General features: G+C 46.4%; 1 protein-coding gene across 1 annotated transcript in view; it reads left to right on the plus strand.

The window, feature by feature from the left end:
- LOC129556545 (putative guanylate cyclase soluble subunit beta-2) overlaps positions 1–22,242 on the plus strand; it is a 60,291-nt gene extending 38,049 nt beyond the window's left edge. Inside the window, 10 exon segments of the mRNA XM_088842830.1 lie at positions 1,364–1,580; positions 4,773–5,093; positions 6,725–6,833; positions 6,835–6,871; positions 7,619–7,780; positions 15,058–15,212; positions 18,363–18,514; positions 20,583–20,675; positions 21,490–21,695; positions 22,138–22,242. Coding sequence (XP_088698956.1) covers positions 1,364–1,580; positions 4,773–5,093; positions 6,725–6,833; positions 6,835–6,871; positions 7,619–7,780; positions 15,058–15,212; positions 18,363–18,514; positions 20,583–20,675; positions 21,490–21,695; positions 22,138–22,242 — 1,557 coding nt within the window.
- The last annotated feature ends 4,906 nt before the right edge of the window (positions 22,243–27,148 follow it).

Raw genomic sequence — 27,148 nt, forward strand, 5'->3', positions numbered from 1 at the left:
CTTGGCAGGACTGCTACCTTCCTGTTCACTGTGGCATCTTCCAGAAACCAGAATGCAGCATCTTCTTGATGTGTGCGGAAGGGAGCAGTTCCAGGGGGTTTGAACCAGTGGGTGCATGAGCATATTTGCCATTAGAGAAAAGAAAAGGGACACTGAAGTCACTCCAGCAAGAGACAAAAGCCCACAGCAACAGTGGCAGGGTGGGATTCTAAATGTGACCACTCCCCTTCTTTGCAGCCACCGTGGATGGCTGAGTTCCACCAGGCTTGTCTTTCTGCATCTTGAAGCAGGGGCGAGGCCTGTACCCACTGTTCTGTGGGAGGGGTGGTAGACAGTGACCATTTAAGTGTGATCAATTTCCTTGGATAAAAGTGATTGATAAAATTGAATTATAAACTCATTTAAGGGCAAAATAAATTTGGTCCAAAAATTGCCAGTTAAAAATGCCTTCAGCCATTCTGACTTCCTCTGATATTTATGTGAATGCATATATATGTCACATGATCCCTTACCAGTAGATGCTGGATACAGATTTTGTGATGTTTGAGTAAACATCACGTGAGGGTCATCTCTGGCTGAAAAGAATTTATGATCTGAGAAAATCAAACACCCCTGTGTGAAATAACTATACATTACAAAGCTATATACTGTGACTTTCCCCCAATGCCATGAGGATATTAGTATTTACTATTATTATTATTACTGCTACTATTAACATTTAAAATTCTGATCTACTTAAACACTCCCTTTCTTTTTAGGTTCTGGGCACAGAAATAGACAACTTAATGACCCTTATTCCATATGGTTAGGTTGATTTCTATAGCCTGACAGAGTGAAGTTAATTTAAGTGTTCCTGGATAACCTGGGTTGGTATTGGACTTTTTATGTAAAGGACATACACTTATTATTTTGTTTTTTCCTTCTGTGTGTTCCCTGGAGATGGCAGTGAAAGGTGACCCCATCTCCATCATGAATTCCTTTCTTCATCCAGATCTAGGTGTCAGGTCCAAGCTACAGAATTTTCTCATTCCTTTAATGGTTAATTCCAAAGAGACAGAGGCAAAGACAGAAGAGAGGCAGGACTAAAGCTCGGAAAGAACTATTACCCCACGGGCAGCTTTAACCTCTTTCTTGTGAGTCAAGGAATGAATGTGCTTTCAGTCGCTCCCGTGCTGTTCTTTCCTCTTTCAGAGGTCAGCTGCAGGTTTGCCTTTTAAATGCTTCCTTACTACCGTGGTATTTATTTCATTCCCTTCACCCCCAGCAAGTCACAAAGCATGGTGGGGTGTGTTATGTCTAGGGGAATGTTTACTGTTCGGGCTGCTGTCTCTTCTGCGGTCTCACGTGTGTCCCCTGTGGATAGCTGCAGGTCAAACAAGCTGGCGTGAGCATTCAGAAGTACGTCCCAGGTCTCCAAACCCAGAAGATTCGATTAGATGAGTACTTCTCCATTGTCCATCCCCAAGTCACCTTCAACATTTTCAGCATCTGCAAATTTATCAACAGTCAATTTGTCCTGAAGGTGCGCAGGGAGATGCTGCCTGCAGCTTGGAGAAGTCAGCCCGTGCTCAAACTCCGAGGTAGTAACTTGCTCCTCCCGGTTGCTCTCTGCCCTGGGAGACCAGACAGAAAGGGAAGAAGCAGTTTTTTAATTTCCTCAAAAAAGTTGGCTAAAAATTGGGGGACTACATTGACAGCAGCGTATGTTTTTTCCATTTGGCTTCATCTGGTAGCAATATATTTTATTTCTTCAAACCATGTCTAGTTTAGGCATAAAGGAACTCTGATTATATTTATATGTAATTATAAAGTTCTGGTTTCTGTTACCAGAATTTTCAGAATACAGGTGGTACTATTTGTACTCAAGTAATCCTTTATATGGTAACATGATCATCTGCCCTACTGTTAATAGGGCACACATTTTTGTTTTGGCTTTGTTTCAATTATAGTAAAATTTACAGAATGTGAAGTTTACCATTTTAACCCTTTTTGAGTGTACAGTTTGGTAGTGGTAAGTGCATTCACGAAGTTGTGCAAACACCACCATCCATCTCCAGAAGTGAATCATCTTGCAAAACTGAAACTCTATGCTCATGAAACACCAACTCCTTGTTTTCCCCAACCCCACATCCTGACCACCACCACTCTGCTTTCTGTCTCCATGAATCTGATTAATTTAGGTGCCTCATATAATCATATAGCATTTGTCCTTTTGTGACTGTCGTTTTTCACTTAGCATAATGTCAAGGTTCATCCATGGTGTCACATGTCAGAATTCCCTTCCTTTTTAAGGCTGAATTACTATTATATTATTCCCACATGTGTAGACTATACTTTACTTATTCACTCATCTGTCAGTGGATCGTTGCGTTGCTTCCACTTTTTGAATAATGAATAACGCTCCTGGGAACATGGGTGTACAGATGTTTGATCGAGTCCCTGCTTTCAGTTCCTTTCAGTTTATATCCGAAAGTGGAATTGCTGGACCATGTGGCAATTCTATTTTTAACAGAATTTAATTCTATTTTTAATAGAAACTGCCATACTGTCTTCCATAGCTGCTGTACCATTTCATATTCCCATCAGTAGTCCACAAGGGTTCCCATCTGTCTGCTTTCTCATGGATACTTGTTCTTTTCTGTATTGTTTGTTTTGGGTTTTTTTTTATAATAGTATCCTAATGGGTATGAAGTGGTATCTCACCATGGTTTTAGTTTGCATTTCCCTAACAATTAGTGATGTAGAGTGCCATTTGTATATCTTCTTTGGAGAAATGTCTATTCAAATTATTTGCCCATTTTTCAGTCAGGTTGTTTGGATTTTATTGTTGTTTCGTAAGAGTTCTTCATATATTCTGGATATTAACTCTTTGTGATTTGGAAATACTTTCTCTCACCCTGTGGGTTTTCTTTTCACTTTGTTGATTGTATTGTTTGCACACGTTTTAATTTTGATATTCTCCAATTTACCTATTTTTCCTTTTGTTGCCTGTGGTTTTGGTGTCACATCAGAGAAATCATTGCCAGATCCAAAGTCGTGAAGCTTTTCTTACGATTTCTTCTAAGGGTTTTATTGGTTTAGCTCTTACATTTGGTCTTTGACCCATTCTAAATTAATTTTTTAACATGTTACAAGGCGCACATACTTTGAGCTTTCTACTGGACTAGTAGGTATTGTAGGCATAAACACAGGCAGAGTGGCGGGGACATGCTCTGGGAACCCTGATTGAACTTTAGAGTGGAATCATGGAAGAAGAGGCTGCTGAGATGAGGACTTGAGCTTTACCCTGTAGTTGGAGACATTTTTTAATGTGTCTACCATGATCAGATTTGAGATTTAGAATGGTCATTCTGGAGCCATGTGAAGGATGGACCAGTGTGTTGAGAGGATGGATCCCGGGAGGCCAGGGGATGCCGCCCCTGGAGAGCAGGAGGGAAGCTTAGAGTGCTGAGTGCAGCCAATCAGGGACTCTGGGGTGGTGACGGGGGAAGAGACTCATGAGGGAGTTAAGGCAGAAATTGGTGACTGGATGTAGAGGTTAAAAAAGAGAATATTTGGGTAATTATTAGCTTTCTTGCTTAGGTAACTGGTCATAAAGGTGTGATTAGGGAAAAATGGTATTGACAACTTGAGTGTAACTTTGTCAGTTTGAGTCACTGCTGTATCCTCTTCCACACCTACGCAGTGTGCCTGAGTCATGATAGGAACTAAAAATGTCTGTGATAAAAGAGTTAAGAAAAAAGAGATTTGTAGATGGGACTAAAGGTGAGTCCAGTTGCAGACATCCATGTATAAACACCTAATAGGCAATAATAATAATAAATCATTGTAACAAGGACTGTAAACTGTCACAATTTAGAGGGCAATTTGGCAATATGTATCAAAAATCTTAAAATGAGCATATTTTTGTCTAAGAATATATCCTTTAACAAAATAGCCACAATTATGCACAATGATGTACTTCAAGGTAGTTCACTGTATATGGAATGATGAAATAGACATAATATAATCAATGTTAGCTTATTGCTTAAATACAGTATAATCCATGTATCCAGCAAACAATAACACCTACCCATATTTAATGCTATAAAAGAATACTTACAGGACTTAAGTGAAAAATTCAGATTACACAAAGATGGCTGATAATCCCATTTTTGGTGAGTAAAAAGATATACCTCCAAATATTAACAGTAATTATCAGTGGTGTGATCGTGGGTGGTTTTTATTATTTTCTTCCACTTTTTTGCATTTTCTGCAGTGAATGTCTACTGCTTTTATAATGAGAATAGACATCAATTTTTTAAAGTAATAGGTGTCTTGAGCCCAGGAAGCAAGGTTTTTCCATAAATTCACTGTAGGAGTGCAGCTGGGGCGTGCTGACGCCAGCACCTAAGGGGTGAGTGAAAGTCCTAAAGGAGAGATGGAAAGAGGTAGGGGAAATCTAAGTGAAAGCAGGGTCAGAAAAGTCCCCAGAAGTGAGATTCGAGGAAGCAGGATTAGCTCTACGCCCTTAAATGGCGGAAGGGTCGAGCGAGGAAAAGACTTGTGTTACAGGAAGGGTAGTTTGGAGGTCATGGACGGGAGTCCCTTCAAGGTAAGAAAAGCAGCCGTGCAGAGAGCTGCCGTGGACAGAGCGGGAGTGGAGGCCGCAGAGACAGAAAGGAGGAGAGGCCTTTCAGGACCTTGGCAGGAGAGGGGCGGAGAGCGGAGCCTAGCGAGCGGGGCGCGCCGTGTGACAGGCCGCCTTGTCCATCTCTCTCCCGGGCGGGAAGGCCAGATGATCTGGATGGAGCTCCTGCGCTGCATGCTGTTCCTGTGCTCCCCCAGGCTCTGCAGCCTGCAGGAGCTGGAGGAGCGCCGGATGCACCTCTCCGACATCGCCCCCCACGACCCCACCCGGGACCTCCTCCTCCTCAACCAGCAGCGCCTGGCGGAGATCGAGTTGTCCAACCAGCTGGAGATGAAGGAGGAGGAGCTGCGGGTCCTCTGCACGCACTTGGCCGCAGAGAAGAAGAAGACCGAGAGCTTGCTGTACGCCACGCTGCCTGAGCGTGTGGCCAACCAGCTGAAGGAGGGCAGGGAGGTCGCCGCAGGTGTGGGGTGCCAGGCCCGCACAGGGCGCCTTGGTGGCTGGGGGAGCCCACTCTGAAACCAGGCGGATCAGGGTTTGGAGTCTGTCTCCATCGCTTGTTAGCAACTGTGGTCTTGGGCTCCTTAACTTAAGCTCCATAGCCTAGCTCTCTTCTTTCTACCTTGAGAATAATGCAGTGACCATACAGGGTTCTTCACCACAATTGGAAATGACATGGTAATGAAGTGTCAGTGGGTCAGTCATGTCTGACTCTCTCTAACCCCATGGACTGTAGCCGCCAGGCTCCTCTGCCATGGAATTCTCCAGGCAAGAATACTGGCGTGGGCAGCCCTTCCCTTCTCCAGGGGATCTTCCCCACCCAGGGATGGAACCCAAGCCAGGTCCCCAGCATCCAGGTCTCCCACATTGCAGGCGGATTCTTCACTGTCTGAGCCACTAGGGAAGCTGATACATTCATGCTAAATAAATAAAGGGATGTCCCTAAGAACCATTCTGGGAAAGCAACCTTTTTCTAGAGGGAAGAAGGCCATGTTTATTCCAAACTCACTTTCCTCTGGTCACCAGCGAATGTTCATTTCACCAGGCAAGCATGGGAAGCTGAGTGCCAGGGTGCTGTCCTGGGTGCTGGGACTCAAAGAAGCTTAAAGTCTTGTGAGTTTGACTGGTACCTACAGAATACATTAATGGGGGTGACCGAAAAAAAGGAAATTTATGTGCATTAAGGAGAAGTTATCTTGCCAGGATCTCTGTTAGACAGGTTATATAAGCTCTCTCATTTAATCTTCTGAACATTTCCGGAACGGAGGTGTTATTAGCTAACATGGTGGAGCAAATTCACTCCAGTTCATGAGTAAAAGAGCAGGAAACCGATCAGAAGGCCATTTAACTCCAAATTTCGTCCTTCTTTCCCCACCATGGAAGTTCCTCTGGAAACACAGATAACACAGAAATTCATGGTTTATAAATGTCCGAAGAGAAAGCGACAGGGGTTAGGTGTGGGGTGAAGGCTGATATAGAGTGTGGCACCTGAGTTGGGGTGCCTTGAGTTCTGCAAAAAAAGAAAAGAAGGAAAGGCATGTCGAGAGAATGGCAAGAGTCAAGGTAAGGCACTCTGAGGGTAAACGCTGCAGGGTGTTGTACCTGGGTACAGGGGTACATGGTGAAGTGCCTGCTGAGTTCTGGGTGTACCTCTGAGTGCCTGCTGTACCTCTGGTAATAGTCTCCCCTCCATGGAACTTTCCCTTCCCCTTGCGTCTCCTGTATGTAGTTCAGGCTTTGCTTTAACTCACCGACCTCTCTGTAAGCCAGCACCCACCAGACCATCCTGACATCCCCTGGCGGTCTGCATATCCTATTGTTTGCTTGCACTCTGTCTCCTTCCCTAGACTAGGCACTCCTTATGGGTGAGCACCCCCGTCTGCTTCATATCACACGATTCCCCCAGCACGATGACCAGCTCGTAACAGACACGCAACAGATGTCTGGTGGGTGGCTTGTGAATGGCGATGCGGACCTGGCTCCTTCTCCCTGTGCCATGGTCAAATTTGGTTCCTAAAGGCTACTCGAATCCAGAATTAATAGAATTGTTATTCTGCATCCTTGACTCTCCCTGACACCTGGTTTATGTTGCAGGAGAATTTAAAACCTGCACGATTCTCTTTAGCGACGTGGTGACGTTTACGAACATCTGTGCTGCCTGCGAGCCTATCCAGATAGTGAACATGCTGAATTCAATGTACTCCGTTTGACAGGTTAACCAGCGTCCATGAGGTCTACAAGGTAAGCATGTGGTGCCCTGGGCTGTGTGTGTCCCTGTGTGCCGGGGCAGGGCGCGAACCTGGTGTTGGGTCTTTATTTTTCCTCTCCCCTCACTGATCTAGGGTTTGGTGTGGATGCCAGAGGGGATGGGAGGAAGAGCTAAAAATTTAAGTTTTTAAAAAATCCTTCTATACTGCCCAATGCTAAACTTGCCTTCAAGAGGCATACTGTTTTCCCAGAGAATACTATGCCTTCACTTCAGCAGCAAGTCTAACCTAAATGTGTATCTAATACATAGCATTATATGTGGATCTAATAGACAGCTTCGTCCTCGCTGGGACTTGCCTCTGCTAAAAGCAGAAAGAACTTCTGGCTCCTTTGTGGCATCTCCTGAGTCATTTTTTTTTTCTCACCTCACCCTCCCTCATGCTCCTCACATCCATAGAAAATAACCACCAGCTTTTAATATGGTCCTTCTGTCATATGTGTGTGTTAGTCACTCAGTTATGTCCGACTCTTTGTGACCCCAGGGACTGTAGCCCACGAGACTCCTCTGTCCATGGGATTTTTCAGGCAAGAATACTGGAGTGGGTTGCCATTTCCTTCTCCGGGGGCAGGGGGGCCGTCTTCTCAACCCAGGGATCAAACCTGGTTCTCCTGCATTGGCAGGCAGGTTCTTTACCAGAGAATGACAAAAAAAAATATGTAGTGTTATATTTAGACCATTAAGAAAACCCTCTGAATTCCCTCATATTTCCCCCCTTATAGGTAGAAACAATAGGAGATGCTTATATGGTGGTGGGGGGTGTACCAGTGCCTGTTGGAAGCCACGCTCAGAGGGTAGCGAACTTTGCCTTGGGGATGAGGATTTCTGCAAAAGAAGTGATGAATCCTGTTACCGGAGAACCCATCCAGGAAGAGAGGAACCAAGTTCTTTGCTTAATACCAGTTCAGTTCAGTCGCTCAGTCGTGTCCGACTCTTTGCAACTCAATGAATCACAGCACGCCAGGCCTCCCTATCCTATAGTAAAGTTCTATTAGTCTGTTCAGATGGCTCCTGGGTATGTGACAGTAATTAAAATGGGTCATTTCTCCCAACTCGTCTCTTCTCTTGCATCCTTTTCCCTCTCTTGGAGGGAAAGCTCTTGTGAATATCTTACGGCACCACGGTGTCTGGCCTGCTGGCTGGAGGCAGTCCAAATTTAACTCCATCATAACCCTGAACTAACTGTTACTGTTAAAGTAACAGAGATATTAGGGTGTTATTGCCTCTGCTGCTGCTGCTAAGTCGCTTCAGTCGTGTCCGACTCGGTGCGACCCCGTAGATGGCAGCCCACCGGGCTCCTCTGTCCCTGGGATTCTCCAGGCAAGAACACTGGAGTGGGTTGTCATGTCCTTCTCCAGGTTATTGCCTCAGCTTCTCTCAAATTTGAGAAGAGGCTTCAGAGTTCGGGGTTATGATGGGGTTAACACAGGCTTCCTTTGTCCCTAACCCTGGCTTTGTGGATCTCCATCCTTAGGGAGCCAGCTCGTTTCCAATTTCTGCCTTTTTGCTCGAACATTTTCAACAAGTGGTTCAGGTTGACTCAACAGCCAACTTGTCTTTGCTTAGGGAAGCTGTGTATCCGACATGCCGTCTGACGGGTTCAGAACTCAGGCTGAGGTGTGAAACTGCCTCCAGCCAGCAGGCCAGACACCATGGTGCCATAAGATATTCACAATAGCTTTCCCTCCAGCACGTGGCCACGAGCGAGACATCTGCTCGCCTTTCTCACAGGAACACAGGAAGCTGCTTTTCCAAGTATAGAAGTTTGTTCACACCATAAAAGTTGGACGCTTTTGATGATGAAAAGTAAATGCCATCTTCTGTCTGCTCAGCTGATCCCAGCGGTCCCGAGGTGGTTTGGAGCAGAGCCTCTGTCCTCTAAAAATCGAAGTCCCTTCGCAGCTCCTGTCAGTCAGTTCTGTGCAGTCAACTAGACAGCCAGCTAAAAACAAAGCCGACTATGAGATGGAGTAGGATTTTCCCTAGCGATAGCCCCTGGATGGGGGATTCTGAAATGTGCCACATTCACCATCACCTTAACGATTTAGAAGCTGAGAAGCACTGCAGGTACTGGCAGTGGTGTCTGTGGCAGTCTTCAGAGCAAAAGCTGGTCACACGTCATGTCCATGATACCGGCCCATTGCTAACACACAGAGACAGCTGTTGTATAATGTATAAAATCCCCAATGTCATATATAAAAAATCCGGAAGGGAGGTAATGAGAGAGAAGAGACAAGAAAGTCAGAAATGAGATAAGTGTTTTGGTTAAAGAATTCTAATGAAAGCCATGCGCACGTTTGTGCAATCCTTTCAGTAATGTCCAACTCTGTGTGACTCTATGGACTGTAGCCCCCGGGCTCCTCTGTCCATGGGATTCTCCAGGCAAGAATACTGGAGTGGGGTTTTAGGGCTTGGCTAAATTAAGCTTGTTGGTGTGAGCTACTCACCCTGTAACCGTCAAGTTAAGAGTGGGTTTAGGGCTCCGGCGGCGCAGACGCGAGAGACGCCCGGCTCCGGCGGCGCAGACGCGAGAGACGCCCGGCTCCGGCGGCGCAGACGCGAGAGACGCCCGGCTCCGGCGGCGCAGACGCGAGAGACGCCCGGCTCCGGCGGCGCAGACGCGAGAGACGCCCGGCTCCGGCGGCGCAGACGCGAGAGACGCCCGGCTCCGGCGGCGCAGACGCGAGAGACGCCCGGCTCCGGCGGCGCAGACGCGAGAGACGCCCGGCTCCGGCGGCGCAGACGCGAGAGACGCCCGGCTCCGGCGGCGCAGACGCGAGAGACGCCCGGCTCCGGCGGCGCAGACGCGAGAGACGCCCGGCTCCGGCGCAACCGACCACGTGCAGAATCGTGGCTGAGAGGAGCTGCCCCGCGCCCAGGGTTAGGGCGGTGGCCGAGAGGAGCTGTACCACGTCCAGGAGGCGGTGGCTGCTTGGGCACCGGAGGGCCTAGAGGAGCTGATCCACATTCAAAGCAGGAGGGCAGCCTTGAGGAGATACCCCTCGTCCAAGGTAAGGTACAGCGGCTGCACCTTGCTGGAGCAGCTGGGAAGAGATACTCCACGACCAAGTGGAATATAAGAATCCAGTGTTCTGGGGAGGAAGGAACAAGATGGCGGAGGGATAAGACGGCGAGACCACTTTCTCCCCCACAAATTCATCAAAAGAACATTTGAACGTGGAGTAAAGGCCACGAAACAACTTCTGAATACTGGCAGAGGTCATCAGGCTCCCAGAAAAGCAGCCCGTTGTCTTCTAAAGGAGAGAGAAGAAATCCAGCTCCACCCACCAGAACACCGACACATGCTTCCCTAACCAGGGAACCCGGACAAGTCACCCGTCCAACCCCACACACAGCGAAGAAACTACGTAATAAAGAGAACTCCACAAACTGCAAGAAGAGGGAAAGGCCACCCCAAGCAAAGCAATATAAGCAAGATGAAGAGGCAGAGAAATACCCAGCAAGTAAAGGAACAAGATAATTGCCCACCAACACAAACAAAAGAAGAAGATACAGGGAATTTACCTGATAAAGAATTTCAAATTTTGATGGTGAAAATGATTCAAAATCTTGAAAGCAAAATGGAGTTACAGATAAATAACCTGGAGAAAAGGATTGAGAAGATGGAAGAAAGATTTAATAAGGACTTAGAAGAAATAAAAAAGAGTCAATATACAATGAATAATGCAATAGATGAGATCAGAAACACTCTGGAGGGAACAAACAATAGAATAACAGAGGCAGAAGACAGGATTAGAGAACTAGAAGATAGAATTGTAGAAATAAATGAAACAGAGAGGAAAAAAGAAAAACGAATTAAAAGAAATGAGGACAATATTAGAGCCCTCTGGGACAATGTTAAACGCTCCAACATTTGAATCATAGGAGTCCCAGAAGAAGAAGACAAAAAGAAAGACCATGAGAGAATACTTGAAGAGATAATAGTTGAAAACTTCCCTAAAATAGGGAAAGAAATAATCACCCAAGTCCAAGAAACCCAGAGAGTCCCCAACAGGATAAACCCAAGGCGAAATACCCCAAGACACATATTAATCAAATTAACAAAGATCAAACACAAAGAACAAATCTAAAAGCTGCAAGGAAAAAGCAGCAAATAACACATAAGGGGATTCCCATAAGGATAACAGCTGATCTTTCAACAGAAACTCTTCAGGCCAGAAGGGAGTGGCAAGACATACTTAAAGTGATGAAAGAAAATACCCTACAGCCCAGATTACTATACCCAGCAAGGATCTCATTCAAATATGAAGGAGAAATCAAAAGCTTTACAGACAAGCAAAAGCTGAGGGAATTCAGCATCACCAAACCAGCTCTCCAACAAATGCTAAAGGATCTTCTATAGACAGGAAACACAGAAAGAGTGTATAAACTTGAACCCAAAGCAATAAAGAAAATGGCTGTGGGATCATACTTATCAATAATTACCTTAAACGTAAATGGGTTGAAATTTTCAAAAAGGCTAGGAAACAATTCTCATAGCCATCAATAGTTCAGTGTTGAGTTCATGAATAGTTTTTAAAGTTTGGGACAAACTAGTATTTGCTATTTGAAGTACTATTTGTAACTGGCATATTACGATGTAACATTGGTCTTCATTTCCAACTTAAAACTCCTAAAAATGCCTAACAGGTTTTTAGATTTGTGAATTTTAGTTGATATGTATTTTATGATGTTACTGAACCTGCAGAAATATTGAAATATTTCAGAGAACTTATTCACTGTACATTTAATTTATTTTATTTATAAAAGTTATGAACTGTAGAAAGTTTTACTTGTTGGGTCAAATGCTTGTTGCTTCAAATGCTTGTTGCATTTGAAGTGCTAGTTACAAGAAAATCAAATACCTTCAATGTATAAATGCTATTAAGTTTTTAAAGGACTCTGGAGTATAAGTAAGTTTGTTTAAAGAAATTTAGTCTATTCAACCTGAATCAACTCTGTCAAACATTAATTAAAAGCCTCATTTAAAATAAATAAATAAATAAATAATGGTGGTGGGAGGGAGGGTTGGGAAGCTGGCTGGAGGTGGAGGTGGAGGTGGTGAAGTTTATTAATCTAATTAAAAATGAAGTTGCATTTCCATTTTCCAAAACCACCCATTCACCAGCGTACTGTGTCACTAGACATTATGTACGATTTTACTTTGCAACAGAAACCATTACATTTAAAAATTCATTACAGCAAGGTTAGTTAGACACATGATGGATGCAGCTTTAATCCTGCCATATATTATTACAGTTAAAATGTAAATGATGAAAAATATTTTGTGCTTATCAGCATTTATGTGGAAATGTGTTTTACAGTGATATATGGTGTTATATTTCTATTATTGTGATGAAAAAGAAAGCAATACAAAAAGACGAAGTGTTTATTAAAACATGAAAAAAAAAAGAAATAAATGGTTTTGCAGCACTGAAGAGATTATAGAAAGTAAATAAGCTAGATCAGACCTGTTTTATGTAGTAATTTTATAGTTTATTTTAATTATTTCAGTTGTAAAATATTGTTATACTGTTCATTAGTTCTGATTGTTCATATTAAACTATTGTAATGCAAATAAATAAATAATTAGAGAAAAAAAAAAAAAGAATACTGGAGTGGGTTGCCATGCTCTCCTCCAGGGGATCTCCTGACCCAGGGATTGAACCTGTGTCTCTTATGTCTCCTGCACTGGCAGGCAGGTTCTTTACCATCAGCGCCACCAAAAAACCCCCAATGAAAGCCACTGAAGAATATGGAAAATACACTGTTGTGTAAATAGAGTGTCTGCTTGTGAAAGAGGCATGGCAGCAGAGATGGTAATAGTGTTACACCAATATGATTGAAAATGAACAATGAATTCCTGGAAACTTTCAGAGTGGACTTACCAAGGGGGAAAAAAAAGAGGAAAAGATGTTATCAATTCTAAGGATAGAAATAGGGAATAGGGACTTCCCTCATGGTCCAGTGGCTAAGACTTCATTCTCCCAATGCAGGGGACCTGGGTTCAATCCCTGGTCAGGGAACTAGATCTCATATGCAGCAACTAAAGACCCTATATGTGCAACTAAGACCTGGCACAGCCAAATAAATATTAAAAAAAAAGTGACATAGGAGCCTCATTAAATATCCACCAGAAACTGCATATCATGTGAGCTTATTTAAGGAAATAGAGGAAAAGGCTGGAGACATCCTCTCCCTTAAGAGAATTGTGCTGCTACCTCTACAGTTTAAAAATTAATACTCATTGAGATCTTTCATTCTGTCACTTGTAAAGCCTATAATCCACATTTGCTGAGGTCACCCTTGCATGAAAGTAAGGTGCTTTAAAGGATTCAGAGAAAAGAGTTTAAACGCTTATTTTAAGGAAAAGAAAATCTGGCATGGAAAGATGAAAAGACAAGTAAACCTGACTGGGATGCAGAAAGTTGCAAGAGAATTCTGCTTCCACACGCATGCTCAGTTGTGTCCGACTCTTTGTGACCTCACGGACTATGGCCTACCAGGCTCTTCTGTTCATGGGATTCTCCAGGCAAGAATACTGGAGTGGATTGCCATGCCCTCCTCCAGGGGATCTTCCCGACCCAGGGAAAGAACCCAAGTCTCTCGTGTTTCCTGCATTGAGGGCAGATTTTTTACTGCTGAGCCACTGGAGTAGTTAAAAAAAAAAATCACATAGCAAAGAAATAGAAAAGAACCAAATTCCAGAAAGTGGCAAGACCTTTCAAGAGGACACCCATGATGGTTCTTCCCTAGGAAACAGCAGCAGAAATAAGCCACCAAAGGGAGGCTAAGACGAAACCCACCTAAAGCTTAGTGACAGTTTCATGGCCACCTTGGAGCTGGAATGACGGTTTAGAGTCCCAAAGAGCTCAACTTTGATAAGTTCTAGCCACAGAGTCTCTACACATTTACCAGTATTTTCCCCACAAATCTTCACGAATGTATAAGTTCATTCGGTCAAAGGCTATGGATAGGGGAGGAGACCTGAGAGAGATCTCCAGTTCCAGAAGTATATGGGGCCTTCCCCAAACACAAGTCGCTGGCCCATGGAAGGGTATTGTTAGGGAAAGAGAACCATGACACATTGCTCTGAGGTACATATGAAACTCATATGCTGATGCTTTAATCCCTGCTACCTCGTGAAGGTGACTGAATCGGACTGCATTGGCAGACAGGGCCTTATTAGAGGTGAACACGTCAAAATCAGGCTGTTAGGGTGAGTTCTACTACAGTCTGACTGGTGTCCTTAAGAAGAAGAGAAATTTGGAGACAGGAAGAGATACCAAGGAGGTGTACACACAGGGAAGAGACAGTGTGAGAACACAGCAAAAAGGCAGCCATCTGCAAGCCAAGGAGAGGGACCTCAGGATCAAACTTGCCGACACCTTGATCTTGGATTTCCAGACTTCAGAGCTGTGAGAAAGTAAATTCCTGTTGTTTAAACCACTTAGTGGTGGCATTTTATTGGCCCTAGCAGACTAATATATTCATCAAAATTTAAAATGTCTGCTTATTAAGGAAAAAGGTATATATAAAGTCACAGAATGGGAAAAATATTTGTCCTCCATATATACATCTACCTTGTGATTCAAGAGTTCCATTTCTAGATATTTTCCTAAGAAAAATGAAAAATATATGTCCACAAAAAGATCTGTATGAGAATGTTCATAACAGCTGCAAATGGGAAATAACCTAAATGTTCATGAAGAGAAGACTGGACTGATACATTGTGATGTAATTCTTACAAAAGAATAGTATTTAGAAGTAAAAGAATGAACTGCTGATACATATAATGTGGGCAAATCTAAAAAACCTGGATTTTGATAAATGAAGTCTGATACAAAACAGAATATGCTGCATGACTCCATGTATGTGAAGTTGGAGAGCAGGAAAATTCCTCTTGGGGAGAGGAAATAAGAAAGTGGTGACCTCTGCAGGGAGAGATGGAACTAGAAAGGGGACAAGATAAGTTTGCAAGGTGATGAATACAGTCTGTGTTTGATTTTGATTGGTGGCTCAGTCAATTTTGATTGATTGCCAAACTGGTGGAGCTAAATACCTTAAAGTCTTTTTTTATCTTATGTAAATTATGCCTCAACTTAAGAGTAAAAGCAAGGGTATTTGATGGTCCCTTTTCAGTCAGGTTCTTTCTGCGCAGATCAGAGTGGGGATCCACACGGGACCAGTCTTGGCAGGTGTTGTAGGGGACAAGATGCCACGGTACTGCTTGTTTGGCGACACTGTGAACACAGCCTCTCGGATGGAAAGTCATGGGCTTCCCGGCAAAGTGCATCTCAGCCCTACGACCTACAGGTGACCACTTATTCATGCCTCTCTTTGCCCCTTCTTCTTCCAGAAGGTACAGAGTACCTCACAGCCATCAGATGGGGGCAGTGTACTTCCAGCCACGCTTACAGAGGACCTTGTGGCAGACAATTAATGTTGTTGAGCCTCTACCATGAGATAATTTTTCCTCTCACAGAACATGTGGTCCAGTTCAGGAACTGACAAATTATAGTCATGGGCCGTTATCTCAGCTGTTGCTTGCTTTTGTAAATAAAGTTTTATTGACACTCAGCCGGGATTTTATCTGCATCTTATCCATGGCTGCATTCATGCTACCACAGCAGAGCTGAGTCGTTGTAACAAGACCATGGTCCCTAAAGCTGAAAATATTTCCTATCTGGTCTTTTATGAAGAAAAAAAGTTTGCTGACCCCTGTGTAGTGCAGGAAGAAAGAAATATTCACAGATAATTATTTTTAAAGTGTGAGAAGTGCAGTGGTCACGATATGCATGAAACAATACTTAGAGTTTTCTGAGAACTTGTTAGAGGCCATATTCTCTAAGTTTGTCAACATAAGTAAGTAAGTGTTAGTTGCTCAATCGTGCCTGACTCTTTGTGACCCCATGGACTTCAGCCCATGAGGCTCCTGTGTCCATGAGATTTTCCAGGCAAGGATAGTGGAGTGGGTTGCCATTTCCTTCTCCAGGGGATCATCCCGACCTAGCGATTGAACCCGGGCCTCTTGAACTGCAGACAAATTCTTTACCGGCTGAATTACAAGGGAAGCCCTCGTCAACGTGTTAATCCATTTACTGTTGCAACAACCCTATGAAGATATACTATTATCGTTCTCATCTACAGATGAGAAAAAAAAAATCAGGCACAAAGAGGTAATTCACTTGCTTCAGGTCACAAGTTGGCTAGGAAGGAAAATGACCTGGATATAACCCAGGGAGTCAGGCTTTAACCATCCATTCCCACGCCTGTGGGAATTACTGTGTGTGTTGTAGAGCACGGGAGCCCAGCAAGGAGATTCTGTGTGGAGAAGGGAGTTTCCTGACCTGAGTCTTGAACAAGGAGTTCCAGAGCAGAGTTTAGTCCAAACTGGGGTATTGGAATGAATATCCACACAGACTAGAATAAGGGCCGCTGCCACTGCTGCTGCTCAGTCGCTTCAGTTGTGTCCGACTCTGTGTGACCCCACAGACGGCAGCCCACCAGGCTCCCCCGTCCCTGGGATTCTCCAGGCAAGAACACCGGAGTGGGTTGCCATTTCCTTCTCCAATGTGTGAAAGTGAAAAGTGAAAGTGAAGTCGCCCAGTCGTGTCCGACCCTCAGCGACCCCATGGACTGCAGAGAACTGCAAATGATTTAGCATTGCTGGGGTGGAAGCTGTGAGGCAGAAAACGAGGAGAGCTGTGTGTGCCTCCCTGAGGAGCAGGGTTCACACCAACCGTGAAGAGTATGAGCCCCTAAGGAGTGTGAGCTTGGACACAATGGCAAGGCCAGGGTCCTGCTTGACTCTGACCACTCAAGGCCACGTAAGGGCAGATGTGAGCATCAGGAGATGGGAAAGACAAGACTTGCTAGGAGTTTGGTTTGAACCAGAACATTCGTTGTAGGAATCTGAGGATAAAATCAATTAAATTTGGTAATTGCTAGAAAAGGGGGCTGAGAAAGAGGGAGGAGCCTTGACTGTCTCCCAGGTCTCCATCCTGGGCAACTTGGGCCTGAATCTCATCATCTGAGATGCGACCAGGGAGAGGGATTCCAGTCCAGGAGGCAGATGATGAGCTCAGGTTTAGAAATATTGAATAAAAGGAACTGGGAAGCATCCAGAGAGAGGTGGCATTAACTCGCTGGGTGCGATTTGGAGTCAGGCTGCTGGTTGCAGAACCAGACTTAGAGTAATAACACAGATGTGGTAATTAAACCATGAGAGTTGGTAAGATCACCTGCAGAGGGATGCTGTGTGAGAAGGACAATGGAAAGAACCAACATTTCACTGGCAGATGGAGGAAGGAGTCATGGAAAAGGCAGGAGAAGCAGAGAATTCAGGAAGAGAAGCACCCTTCTGGCTTTTTATGGAGGAAGAATGGAACAAAAATATCAACTATAATTGGGCTTCCCTGGTGGCTCTCTGATGGATTCCTTGGCCAGGAGTGAAAAATAGAGGATAGGGAACATTATCAGAAGTAACTGTGGTCAACGAGGGGCAGGGGAATGAATAGACACTGGATTGTGGGTTGAAGGATAAAAGGAACGAGCATCTGTATGGCATTAAAGCAGAAGATGAACAAGTAAGAAGATTTTTACTTCTGTTTAGGATGGAAGAGACCTTAGCAAGCTGGTTAGGCTTAGGGGAGGAGGCAAATGGAGAGGGAGCTGAAGATCAAAGAAGAGGTGGTCCGGGGGCTGGGCCTTGAGGAGGTGGGAATGGATCTTGGGTGGGTGCCCTTCAACAAGATACTTCAACCTCTGGAGTTGGAGGAAAGGGCAGGTGTGGTCAATGGGATGAGAAGGTGCAGGGTCCTGACTCTAAGGGTTCCAGTTTGTGGATAGATCAGGTCACAAAGTGGGTTCGCTGGTGGCTCAGATGGTAGAGAATCTGCCTGCAATGCAGGAGACACAGATTGGATCCCTGGGTTGGGAAGATCTCCTGGAGAAGGGCATGGCAACTCCTCCTGTATTCTTGCCTGGAGAGTCCCCATGGGCAGAGGAGCCTGGTGGGCTATAGTCCATAGAGTCGTGAAGAGTCAGACACGACGGAGCAACTAAACAAGTCACGCGGTAGGATGCACGGTCAGCAGCATGTGGGCGAGGAGCTCATCCCCCAACGAGGGATGTGGGGAGCCTGGTGAAGGTCTGAAATCTCCACGAAACCAGCCAAAGCCAAGGACAAGAAGACTGACGAGTGCCGGTCCTGGCTGAGGCAGCTGACTGAACTGGACGTGATGTTAGTCTGCACTGGTCGGCGGTGTGTCTTCAGCGTCTCTCCACAGGCAGTAAATACATGGACACGTGCAGTTTCCTAGTCACCCCGCAGCCCTGTCCCTTTGCACGGGCCCCTCCCTGTTCACTTGGGTCTCAGGCTTCTCCTCGCACATCACCCTGCCCACTGCAGCCCACTCTTGAGTCACAGAGCTGGGGCATTTTTATTTTCTCTTCTCTGTGCAGAGCCCTGGAGAATCAAGGGTTTGAAACAACTGAGCGGGGTGAAATTGAAGTGAAAGGGAAAGGGAAGATGACCACATACTTTCTGATCCGAAACCTGAAGGCCTCAGAGGATGAGATCATGGGGAAACCTGAGGCTCGGCTTGATCCCAAGGGTAAGCAAGAAAGAGAAGCCTCATCAATACTCCTTTTGGATATTTTTCCCACTGACAGCTTCAGCTCTGTTTAATGGGCTTCCCTGGTGGCTCAGTGGTAAGAACTCGCCTGCCGATGCAGGAGATGCAGGTTCAATCCCTGGGTCAGAAAGATCCCCTGAAGAAGGAAATGGTAGCCCACTCCAGTGTTCTTGCCTGGTGAATCCCATGGACAGAGGAGCCTGGTGGGCTACAGTCTGTGGGGTCACAAAGAGTCACACGACTTAGCAACTGAACAACAGCAACAAACGTATTTGAGGGCCAGCCTGGGTACCATCCTGCCCACCCCCAGGCTATGACCTTGTACTCAGTCACAGCCCCTGATGAGTCATGTGACCAGTGTGCCTGAATCCTCTCTTGCATCCTGGATGTTAAGGTGTTTCTCAAGCTGGGCTGACACACCCAGCCTAAAGGGTCCCTCATGTATTCATTTTCAAGGCTCTTCCGGGTCTAAGAAAGGGGCTTTCCCCTTCAGCCTCTCCTGCAGCTGGGGAAGGATTTCAGAGCCTCCCTCTGGTCCTCAGCCTCCAGGGAGGCTCCAGACAGGCTTTCTCTTCACACACTGGAAGGTTCTACCTTCCCCATTGTCTGCTGGCTTCCGAAACTGGGAAGAAAGATAAAATCTGTGAACTCACCTGGTTCCAGGAATGGCAAGAGGGTGAGTTTAGGTTAAAACTAATCCAGTAGCAAAGCTTCCTGAACCTCTGAAGCAAACTGGTGAAGGAAATGCATTCATTCTGATTGGAACTAATCTTTAATTGCTCCTGGGGCCTGCAGAGAAAAATTTCTAAATCCACAGGTTCCCTGTTCCCTCATTTATGCGGGAGGTCACTTGGGGACACATGAATTACGGTTCCTGTTTTTAAAAGTGGGGTTATACCAATGAAGAGATGGGAATTTGAGAACTTTTTCAATGGCTTTGGTGGCACTGTCATTCTAATACCAGCTCACCTTAGTGTGCCTGGGAGCTGTAATTGATTTTGGCCACATTTTATTGCTGGAGACACTTGAGATAGAAAGATCTAAATGAAAAAGTAGAAAGAGTTTTGGTTAATAAAGACCAGGAGGTACCCTTAATACAGTTTCTGAATTTCCAGGCTCTGGGTGCCTCACCCGTCTACATCACCTGTCCTTCTCACCAGCACGTCCTCCCTGAAGGATGGAGGGCTGTACAGGATAAATATTCTAGGTGTACCTGGCTCAAACCCTGGACCACTTCTTCCCATTTTCTCCCTGTGAGGGTGCTTGAGCTGGAGATTTGAGAAACAGGATTCTAGTACCTGGGCTAGGCCAGTAGAATCCAACCCACTTTCAGTTCTGAGCTGGAAACAAAAGAGGAATGAGTAAGGGTCTCTTGATTACAGATCTTGTGATGGACCCTTAGAAAGAGGAGGAAGAAAGGATGTGAAAAGGTGAGGGGACAGCCCCTCCCAGACCCCAAACAGCGTGTGGGTGTAAAACGGGAAAAGGCATTCTTTGGGCATAGGTGGCCCCCAGACATGGCTTATAATAGAGGAAAGTCACCCCCCTTCCTCTAGGTGAATGCCAGCCCCAGCCAAACCCCTGGTTAGGAATCCCTGTGCAGAGAAACACAACCCTGTGTGTGGAACCTAGAAGCAGGAGTATCTCCACCTCTTTTGATTTTCATGCTTCTCGGTATCCCCCTCACCTTTCCCCCCATCAGTCTAGGATTTCTGATGCTGGGCCTTGGTTGTCAGGCTCTGGCGTGTCTGCCCCTCCTATCCCCACCAGAAACAGGAAGACTGGGATCCCTCAGGAAAGACCCCACGCTGACACTGGTTGGGGTCTGGGGGGACTCGAGAATGTGACCCCTGAACCTCCAGGGGCTGTGGGAGTTTCCCCCTCATGGTCAGATAGGGTTGCACTGGAGGCATCTCCAGTGTGCAATGGGGAGGTATGGGCACCCTCTGTGTCGTGTGTGTGTGTGTGTGTGCACGCGTGCATGGGGGAGTCCCTAGGGGCTCAAAGAAAGGCCCCATCTTGACCCGTACTCATACCTTTTTTGCAGAAGCAAGTGATCAGGGAAGTCAGGATGGCAAGACTCTGGCTGTCATGAGATATGCGGACAGCTGGCAGCTGCCCAAGGGTGACACAGCCCATGGTGAGTACCCCAGATGGCTGCAGAGATCCCCAGACTGCACTGGGCCAGAGGCCCGGCTCCCAGGGGAGGGGAAAGGGCCAGAGAGGGGCCCCTGGGCAGGATGCTTCTGATGGTTGTTCTCTGTGTTTTGAGAAAGCTTTTCTCTATGCTCTCCACCCAATCCGCCTCCCCATCCCAAGTGTCCCAAGTAGGGGCCCCCCCTTCTGAAAGGGCCCTTGCTGCCCTCCTCCAGAAGAACCTCTAATACTCAGAAAAGCTTATTAGTCCCCATGAACCCACAAAATGAGGTTTCTCTGGACGTGGTACCCTCCATAAAAGTCACATTATATGTCAGTCACATGGCTAATCCCCTGAGAGGTGGGAAGCTTGAATTTCAGAATGGTTATATGATTTATCGAAGGTCCCATAACCAGCGAGTGGGTGAAGCTGGACTCGCCCTTCAGGCTGTCAGTCTGGGACAGACCACGGGAGCCCTCCTGTAGGAACGGACACAGTCAAGGCCCCCAAGTGTAGGCAGCTGCACTTGGACTTCTTGGCTTCAGGACGGCCATGTTTCTGTCAGATCATCTGGGCCCCATGTGAATGGATTTCTGATTGTTGGGTGTGATTAGCCGAGGTGTGGACAAGGAATGGCCCCCACTCTGTGGGTGAATGAGAAACGGTGCTGTGTGAGCCAGAGGCTCGCAGAAATGAAAACCAAGCCCCGGGCTCCTCTGTGGGCGTCATCACGGTAAGGGCTCCTGTCAGGACTCCCTCTGAAGGTCAGGCTGTTGGGTCTCACTCCCTCAGAGACCCCTCTGTTCCCCAATCTCAGGACCCCTGTCGAGGCTCCGCTCACCCGTCACATCTGCCGTCAGCCTCACCAGCTTGTTGCCTGGGCGTCAAGTGTGGGACTGCTCTCCAGTGGCAAACATTTCCTTCGCTCTGGGCTCCGAGCCCCCTGTCACTCTCTCCCCTGGGAAAACCCTGGCTCCTGGAGACTGTCTCAGGGCCTGGTCAGCCCCCCCCGGAGCTGCAGGGGTGAGGAGTTGCCCCCCCAGAGTCCTGAGGGAAGCTGAGGGGTGACGCCCGCCCACCCCCAGCCATCTCTACTGAGGGGGGCCTTGGTGACCCCCCTGGGGTTGGGGAGGGTGGGGCAATCAGTGCAGGAGAGGCTTCAGCAGGACCCAGGCTGCACCCAGGACCTCATGTCCTCATGTGCACGCCAATGACATGCTTTCCTCTCCCTCCCCGCTTGGTATTTGAGTGTTCGATGCTCGGTGTTTGGGTCTCTCAGTGGAGAGACTCCCCAGAGCAATTAAATGGGAGTATTGAGCCGGAGAGAAAATCTTGTGTATTTGACTCAGAGATTTAAGCAACCACCTTTCAGTATTGACTGAAAAATTGGCCTTCCAGCTGCCCCTGCTGGCAGGCTCTTCTGGCATCCCTTCAGACCCCTGTTAATGTGTTTTTCAAATTTCAGCTTGCTTCAACTTGTCTCCAAGCTGATTCTCCCGACGATTATTATAATGGGTTACAGGCTGACCCATATACGGTGCTCAGGCAGGGAGCCCGGGCTCCCCCATAAATCATGGGCTGAGGATGTCCACTCGCCAGGTTCAGGGCAGGTTAAGTCAGCTCTGAGGACTTCTTGCACCAATTCTTAATTGTCCTGGAGACTTGAGTGCTAAAGGTCTCTCTCCTGACTGAGCTCTTAGCAGTCTGCCTGCTGGGGAGGCTGCCCTCACATTTAACATACTCCTTCCTGACGGGAAGAACTTTCCACCATACGCAAATCCTCCACCCTCCATGGGTAATTCTTGGATGGGTTTGTAGTCACTTAATTGTCAGGGTCTTTGTCCCTGGCTTTACAGAGTCTTGAGAACACAAGGGTCTTTCCCAGACCTGTCCCACGAGCTGAGGTCCAGCTGCTTTGGAGCCAGGCTGACAGACCTGGGCCCTTATTCTTGGCTCCAAAGCTTTTCAGCAGCTTTTCTGAGGCCTTCATAAGCACGGCTATCACCTTCTCCTGACCCCTTCTGCTGGGGGCTGATGAACAGGCATGGTCATTTTTAACCTCGGGCTTTCTAGAAGTTGAGCTGTTAATCCAGTGATGTTCTAAAGGAGGAAGATCCTGGGAGGTGTAAATGAACTGGCTTTCCGGGTCAGGGCTAGCCTGTAAAGTCGCTGGTTGTCAGCTTTGGTGTCACAGATGGGGGTGTAGCGTCAGAGCTGGGGGTGTGGGGAGGCTGTGGGGGGGGGCGGTGTCAGAGTCACCTATGGTTGACAATGTAGGTGGCAGGGCCTCATGCCGAGTGTCTCCGCAGGTCCAGAGCGGGGTGTGTCCTACCCTGGTTTCTCTACCATCTCCCCAGGGCAGTCGGATGAGCTACCCGGCTCCAGAACCACTGTCATAGTGGCAAGAGCATTAGCCCCTAATCAGAATTCCCAGGTCTGCTCCCAGTAACTAGCTGGGTGGCTTTGGGCCACCCTTTTTGCTTCATTTTTCTTCTCTGGAGAGCAGGGGTGATAGAATGCCTGCTGTAAGAGGTTGAGGTCGCTTTGAGGAACATGCAAGATGCTGTGTATCATCTGAAAGCTGTAAAGTGCTAAAAAACATAAAGGTCAAGGATGCCAATTCTTCATCACTTATGGACTCTATTGTTGAGAATCCTTTCACTTAACAAATAGGTGAGTCTTGGCACAAAACTGTAAGAGGTACTACAGGGGTTAAAAAAAGAACACTGGTCTGCCATACACAGGGAGCTTTAGATCAGCGGGTGTAGCAGAGCCCCATGGAATTCAGGACCGCGGGCCAGCGCGAGGTGTTACAGGGCCAACAGCAAGTACACTGAGGACTTGAGAGCCTCTTGGGGAGGTGCGGGCTTCCCTGGCTTAGATGGCAAACAATCTGCCTGCAATGCAAGAGACCCAGGTTCGATCCCTGGGGTAGAAAGATCCCCTGGAGAAGGGAATGGCGACCCACTCCAGTCTTCTTGCCTGGAGGGCTCCTTGGACAGAGGAGCCTGGCGGGCTACAGTCTGTGGGGTCGCAAAGAGTCTGACACAGCACAGGGGAGGGCAGGTGACGGCAGGACAGGGCAGAGCGGGGGTGGGGCCTCTGTTCTGACCCCTGGAGAACGCAGGGGCTTCCGGAAGCTGGAGATGTCGTTCCTCCAGGGCATGGTCTCTTTTGCTTACGGACAGATGTAGGAAGCAAGCGGGTAGGTGATCCTAGAATGGCAACGCCTGCCCTAAATGTGGAAGCGCCATCGAGTCCTTTTATAAGATTCCCTCACCCATGGTGTCTCCCTCCACAAATACTTCCAGAACCCGTGACTCCTTTCTCTGTTCACACCTATGAACACTGTGGTATCATCAGCTTGCCTTTTCCTCAGAGCAGGTCAGTCTCTTGGAACATTAACCCTGATGGAACCAAGGGGGAGGAGATGACATGCCCCCAACACGTGGAGACCCTGGAGAGTAAAAGCCGGGGTGGGAGGAACCGGTGGGATGGGAAGGCCAGCAAGCATCCCTGTGCTGGGAAGCAGGACAGGATCCTAGGGAGACCCGATGGCATCTGACTTCAGGCTCAAGTCAAACCCCCTCCCCCCTCAGTGGGGGAGAATCAGTATTGAAACCAAGATGTGGTTTCCCATATCTGATTCTGTTTAGGAAGTTAAAAACAGATGCAGAAATGCAGACAAGGAATTGTTTTCATTGCAAACGTAAGAATCCCTTCTTGTGACCCCAAGATAATCATACCCTTTATGACTCGCAAAGCCCTGCCTGTAACAACCAGGCAATGACCCAAATCCCGTGTATACTCCCCAAGGCAGTGGCAGTCCCCCACACTTCACCTCAATGTCACTTCTGCGCCACCCTCCCCAGCCAGGTCCACGTTTGACAGCACGGCTCGTGTGATGGTTGTTTTCTGAACAGGAAGGTTTCTTCTGCTACCACTCTTCATTTAATCCATTCTTAATCTACATTGAAATGGGTTTCTGTGTTGCCTTTAATTATTTATTGGGCCACGTTGGTTTGCTCAACTAAGGTTATTTATTCATTTACATTATGGAAGGAATATTTAACTCTTATCTTTTATAACTAGAAAGTGCAGCTAAAACAAAAGAAGAACACAAAAGCTTCTCTAATTCCATCACCCAGAGAGACTATTGTTAAATTTTTGGTGGCTGTTTTCCCAGACTTGAGTGCGTGAGGGTATGTGTATATGTGTGTACATATATACTTTTTCTTACAGTCCTGGGATTATCACGCAGAGATTGTTTTGTAAATTGGCAGGCCATGAATTTCTTTCCTTTGAAATGAAATGTTTCAAAACATTTCGAATTTTATATATATATCATGTTCTCGAAATGGTGCACTTACTTTCGCTCCCTGATGCTACACACCAAAAGCTACATTTACTTTGTATCCAGTGGAAACCCCAATTATCTTGTCCTTGTGCAGATCTGCAGCACTTCTGTGGTGACCTTGATATTCCTTGAGTTGCCTCTGAGTTTTCCAAGGACTTAGCTAGTTCATTTAGGTTTTGTATTTAGATTAGAAGATGTACATTGTAATTCTCAGTTAGAACACGAAATTAATCAGGATGCTGCATTTCCTAGCTGTGCACAATAATGAGCATTCGACTGTAGCAACGTGAGGGTCCTGCGAGGCAGTCCTCGAGGGCTATGAGCAGTGGTCTCATGGGAACAAAGGATGATGGGTGAGAATTTATCTCAAGTAAACAAGGAGATTCTTCCACCATCCAGACTGTGAAATTGGATTGGGGTAAAAAGTCAAGAGTCGGACACGACTGAGCGACTGAACTGAACTTAAAATGTCAAATACATATGTGTAGAGATTCCAAGAGAGTCTTGCAATTCTGTGCTGACCAATTCTCATTTGAAATTGTCAGGCAGCATCATTCAAATTGGGCCTGTTTAGCTTTCAGTAGCAGAGAAGGCAATGGCAAGCCACTCCAGTACTCTTGCCTAGAAAATCCCATGGACAGGGGAGCCTGGTAGGCTGCAGTCCATGGGGTCGCTACTAGTTAGACACGACTGAGCGACTTCACTTTCACTTTTCACTTTTATGCATTGGAGAAGGAAATGGCAACCCACTCCAGTATTCTTGCCTGGAGAATCCCAGGGCCGGGGGAGCCTGGTGGGCTGCCGTCTATGGGGTCGCACAGAGTCGGACACGACTGAAGCAACTCAGCAGCAGCAGCAGCAGCTTTCAATAGGCAGTCTCAGCTCTTTCCCCAACACAGTCCTAGTATGTCATCTCGGTCTCACTAATGCTCAAGAAACTTGTCCTCAAGGAGAGAAAGGAAGAGGGGAGAACAGGCTTCAAAAGCACAGGAAACGGCAGTAGAAATGGGAGAGGAGGAGGGGGACTGCGGTTAAGACCTAAGTGAGAAAGCAAGACACGTCCAAGTACGGCGAGAGAAAACTGTGCTGCGGATGCAAGGAAAGGAAATCAGAAGTGAAAAGCTCAGCTGTACGTTTTTTTGTTTTTGACAAGAGAAATTAGAAGGAAGGCGTTGCATAAAGGGGAGACTAAGAGGTCTGTAAATGTTCTTTCCTAGTGTTGTTTACTTCCAGGATTACCTGTGAGAGGTTAAGTCATAAAATAGATTATTCCTCTTGGTTACAAAAGAAGTCTTGGTGCCATCTCGATGCCGGAGCACCTCAGAAACAGAGCCTGACTGCTGACGGAAAGACGCAGCTTTTCTTTGCTGCATTCCCTCTTTTTAAAAAAACAAAACAAAACTCCAGCTCCTTCTTGTTCAGTTTTTATCAGGGTAACCGCTATTTTGGGTATAGTTACAAAGACACAGAATACATTCTGTGATCACAGTACTGTTTTGTGGAGATTTACTCTCGCGGGTTCTTATAACATTTCCCTGGTTGAGTAGGAGACGACGTATGGTCTAGGAACCCATTACAGGGGAGGCACAGGGAGAAGCTAGATGGGGAGGGTTCAGCCTTTCCTGGTGCTGATGGGCAACCTGGAGGCTGTGCTACACTTAGTAGGAAAAAAAAAAAACCGAAACACTACAATTTCTGTCTGTAACCGGTTCCTTTTTTTCCTTTATTTGCGATGATGCCCAAACAAAACTGAACTCAGCTTTTTCAAACACACTGTCTTTAACATTTATCCCGAGTATTTCCCTTTTTGAAAAATTCAATTCCTTTCTAACTCATCCTTGGGCTTACATGTCAAAGAAAAACAATACTGCAATCAACTCTGTAATTCAAAGTGAAAGGGATAAAGGCTATGTGGAATAATAAAACTAGCAGAGAATTAGCAAAAACAAAGCACAAATCCTACCCCATATTGGAATAATTTATTTCCAAAGACCATAAAATACTGCTGAGCAGGAGTCAGTCTTTTGCATGTGGGTGTGGGTGTGTGTGGGGGGTAGTGTGGAGTGGGCTGTACCACAATGCTCAAATGAACCTGTAGTTTATGACATCGTCACTTAGC

The sequence above is a fragment of the Moschus berezovskii genome, chromosome 13, assembly GCF_049115385.1.
Source record: "Moschus berezovskii isolate FMDL1 chromosome 13, NW_MosBer_1.0, whole genome shotgun sequence".
Taxonomy (NCBI): Eukaryota; Metazoa; Chordata; class Mammalia; order Artiodactyla; family Moschidae; genus Moschus; species Moschus berezovskii.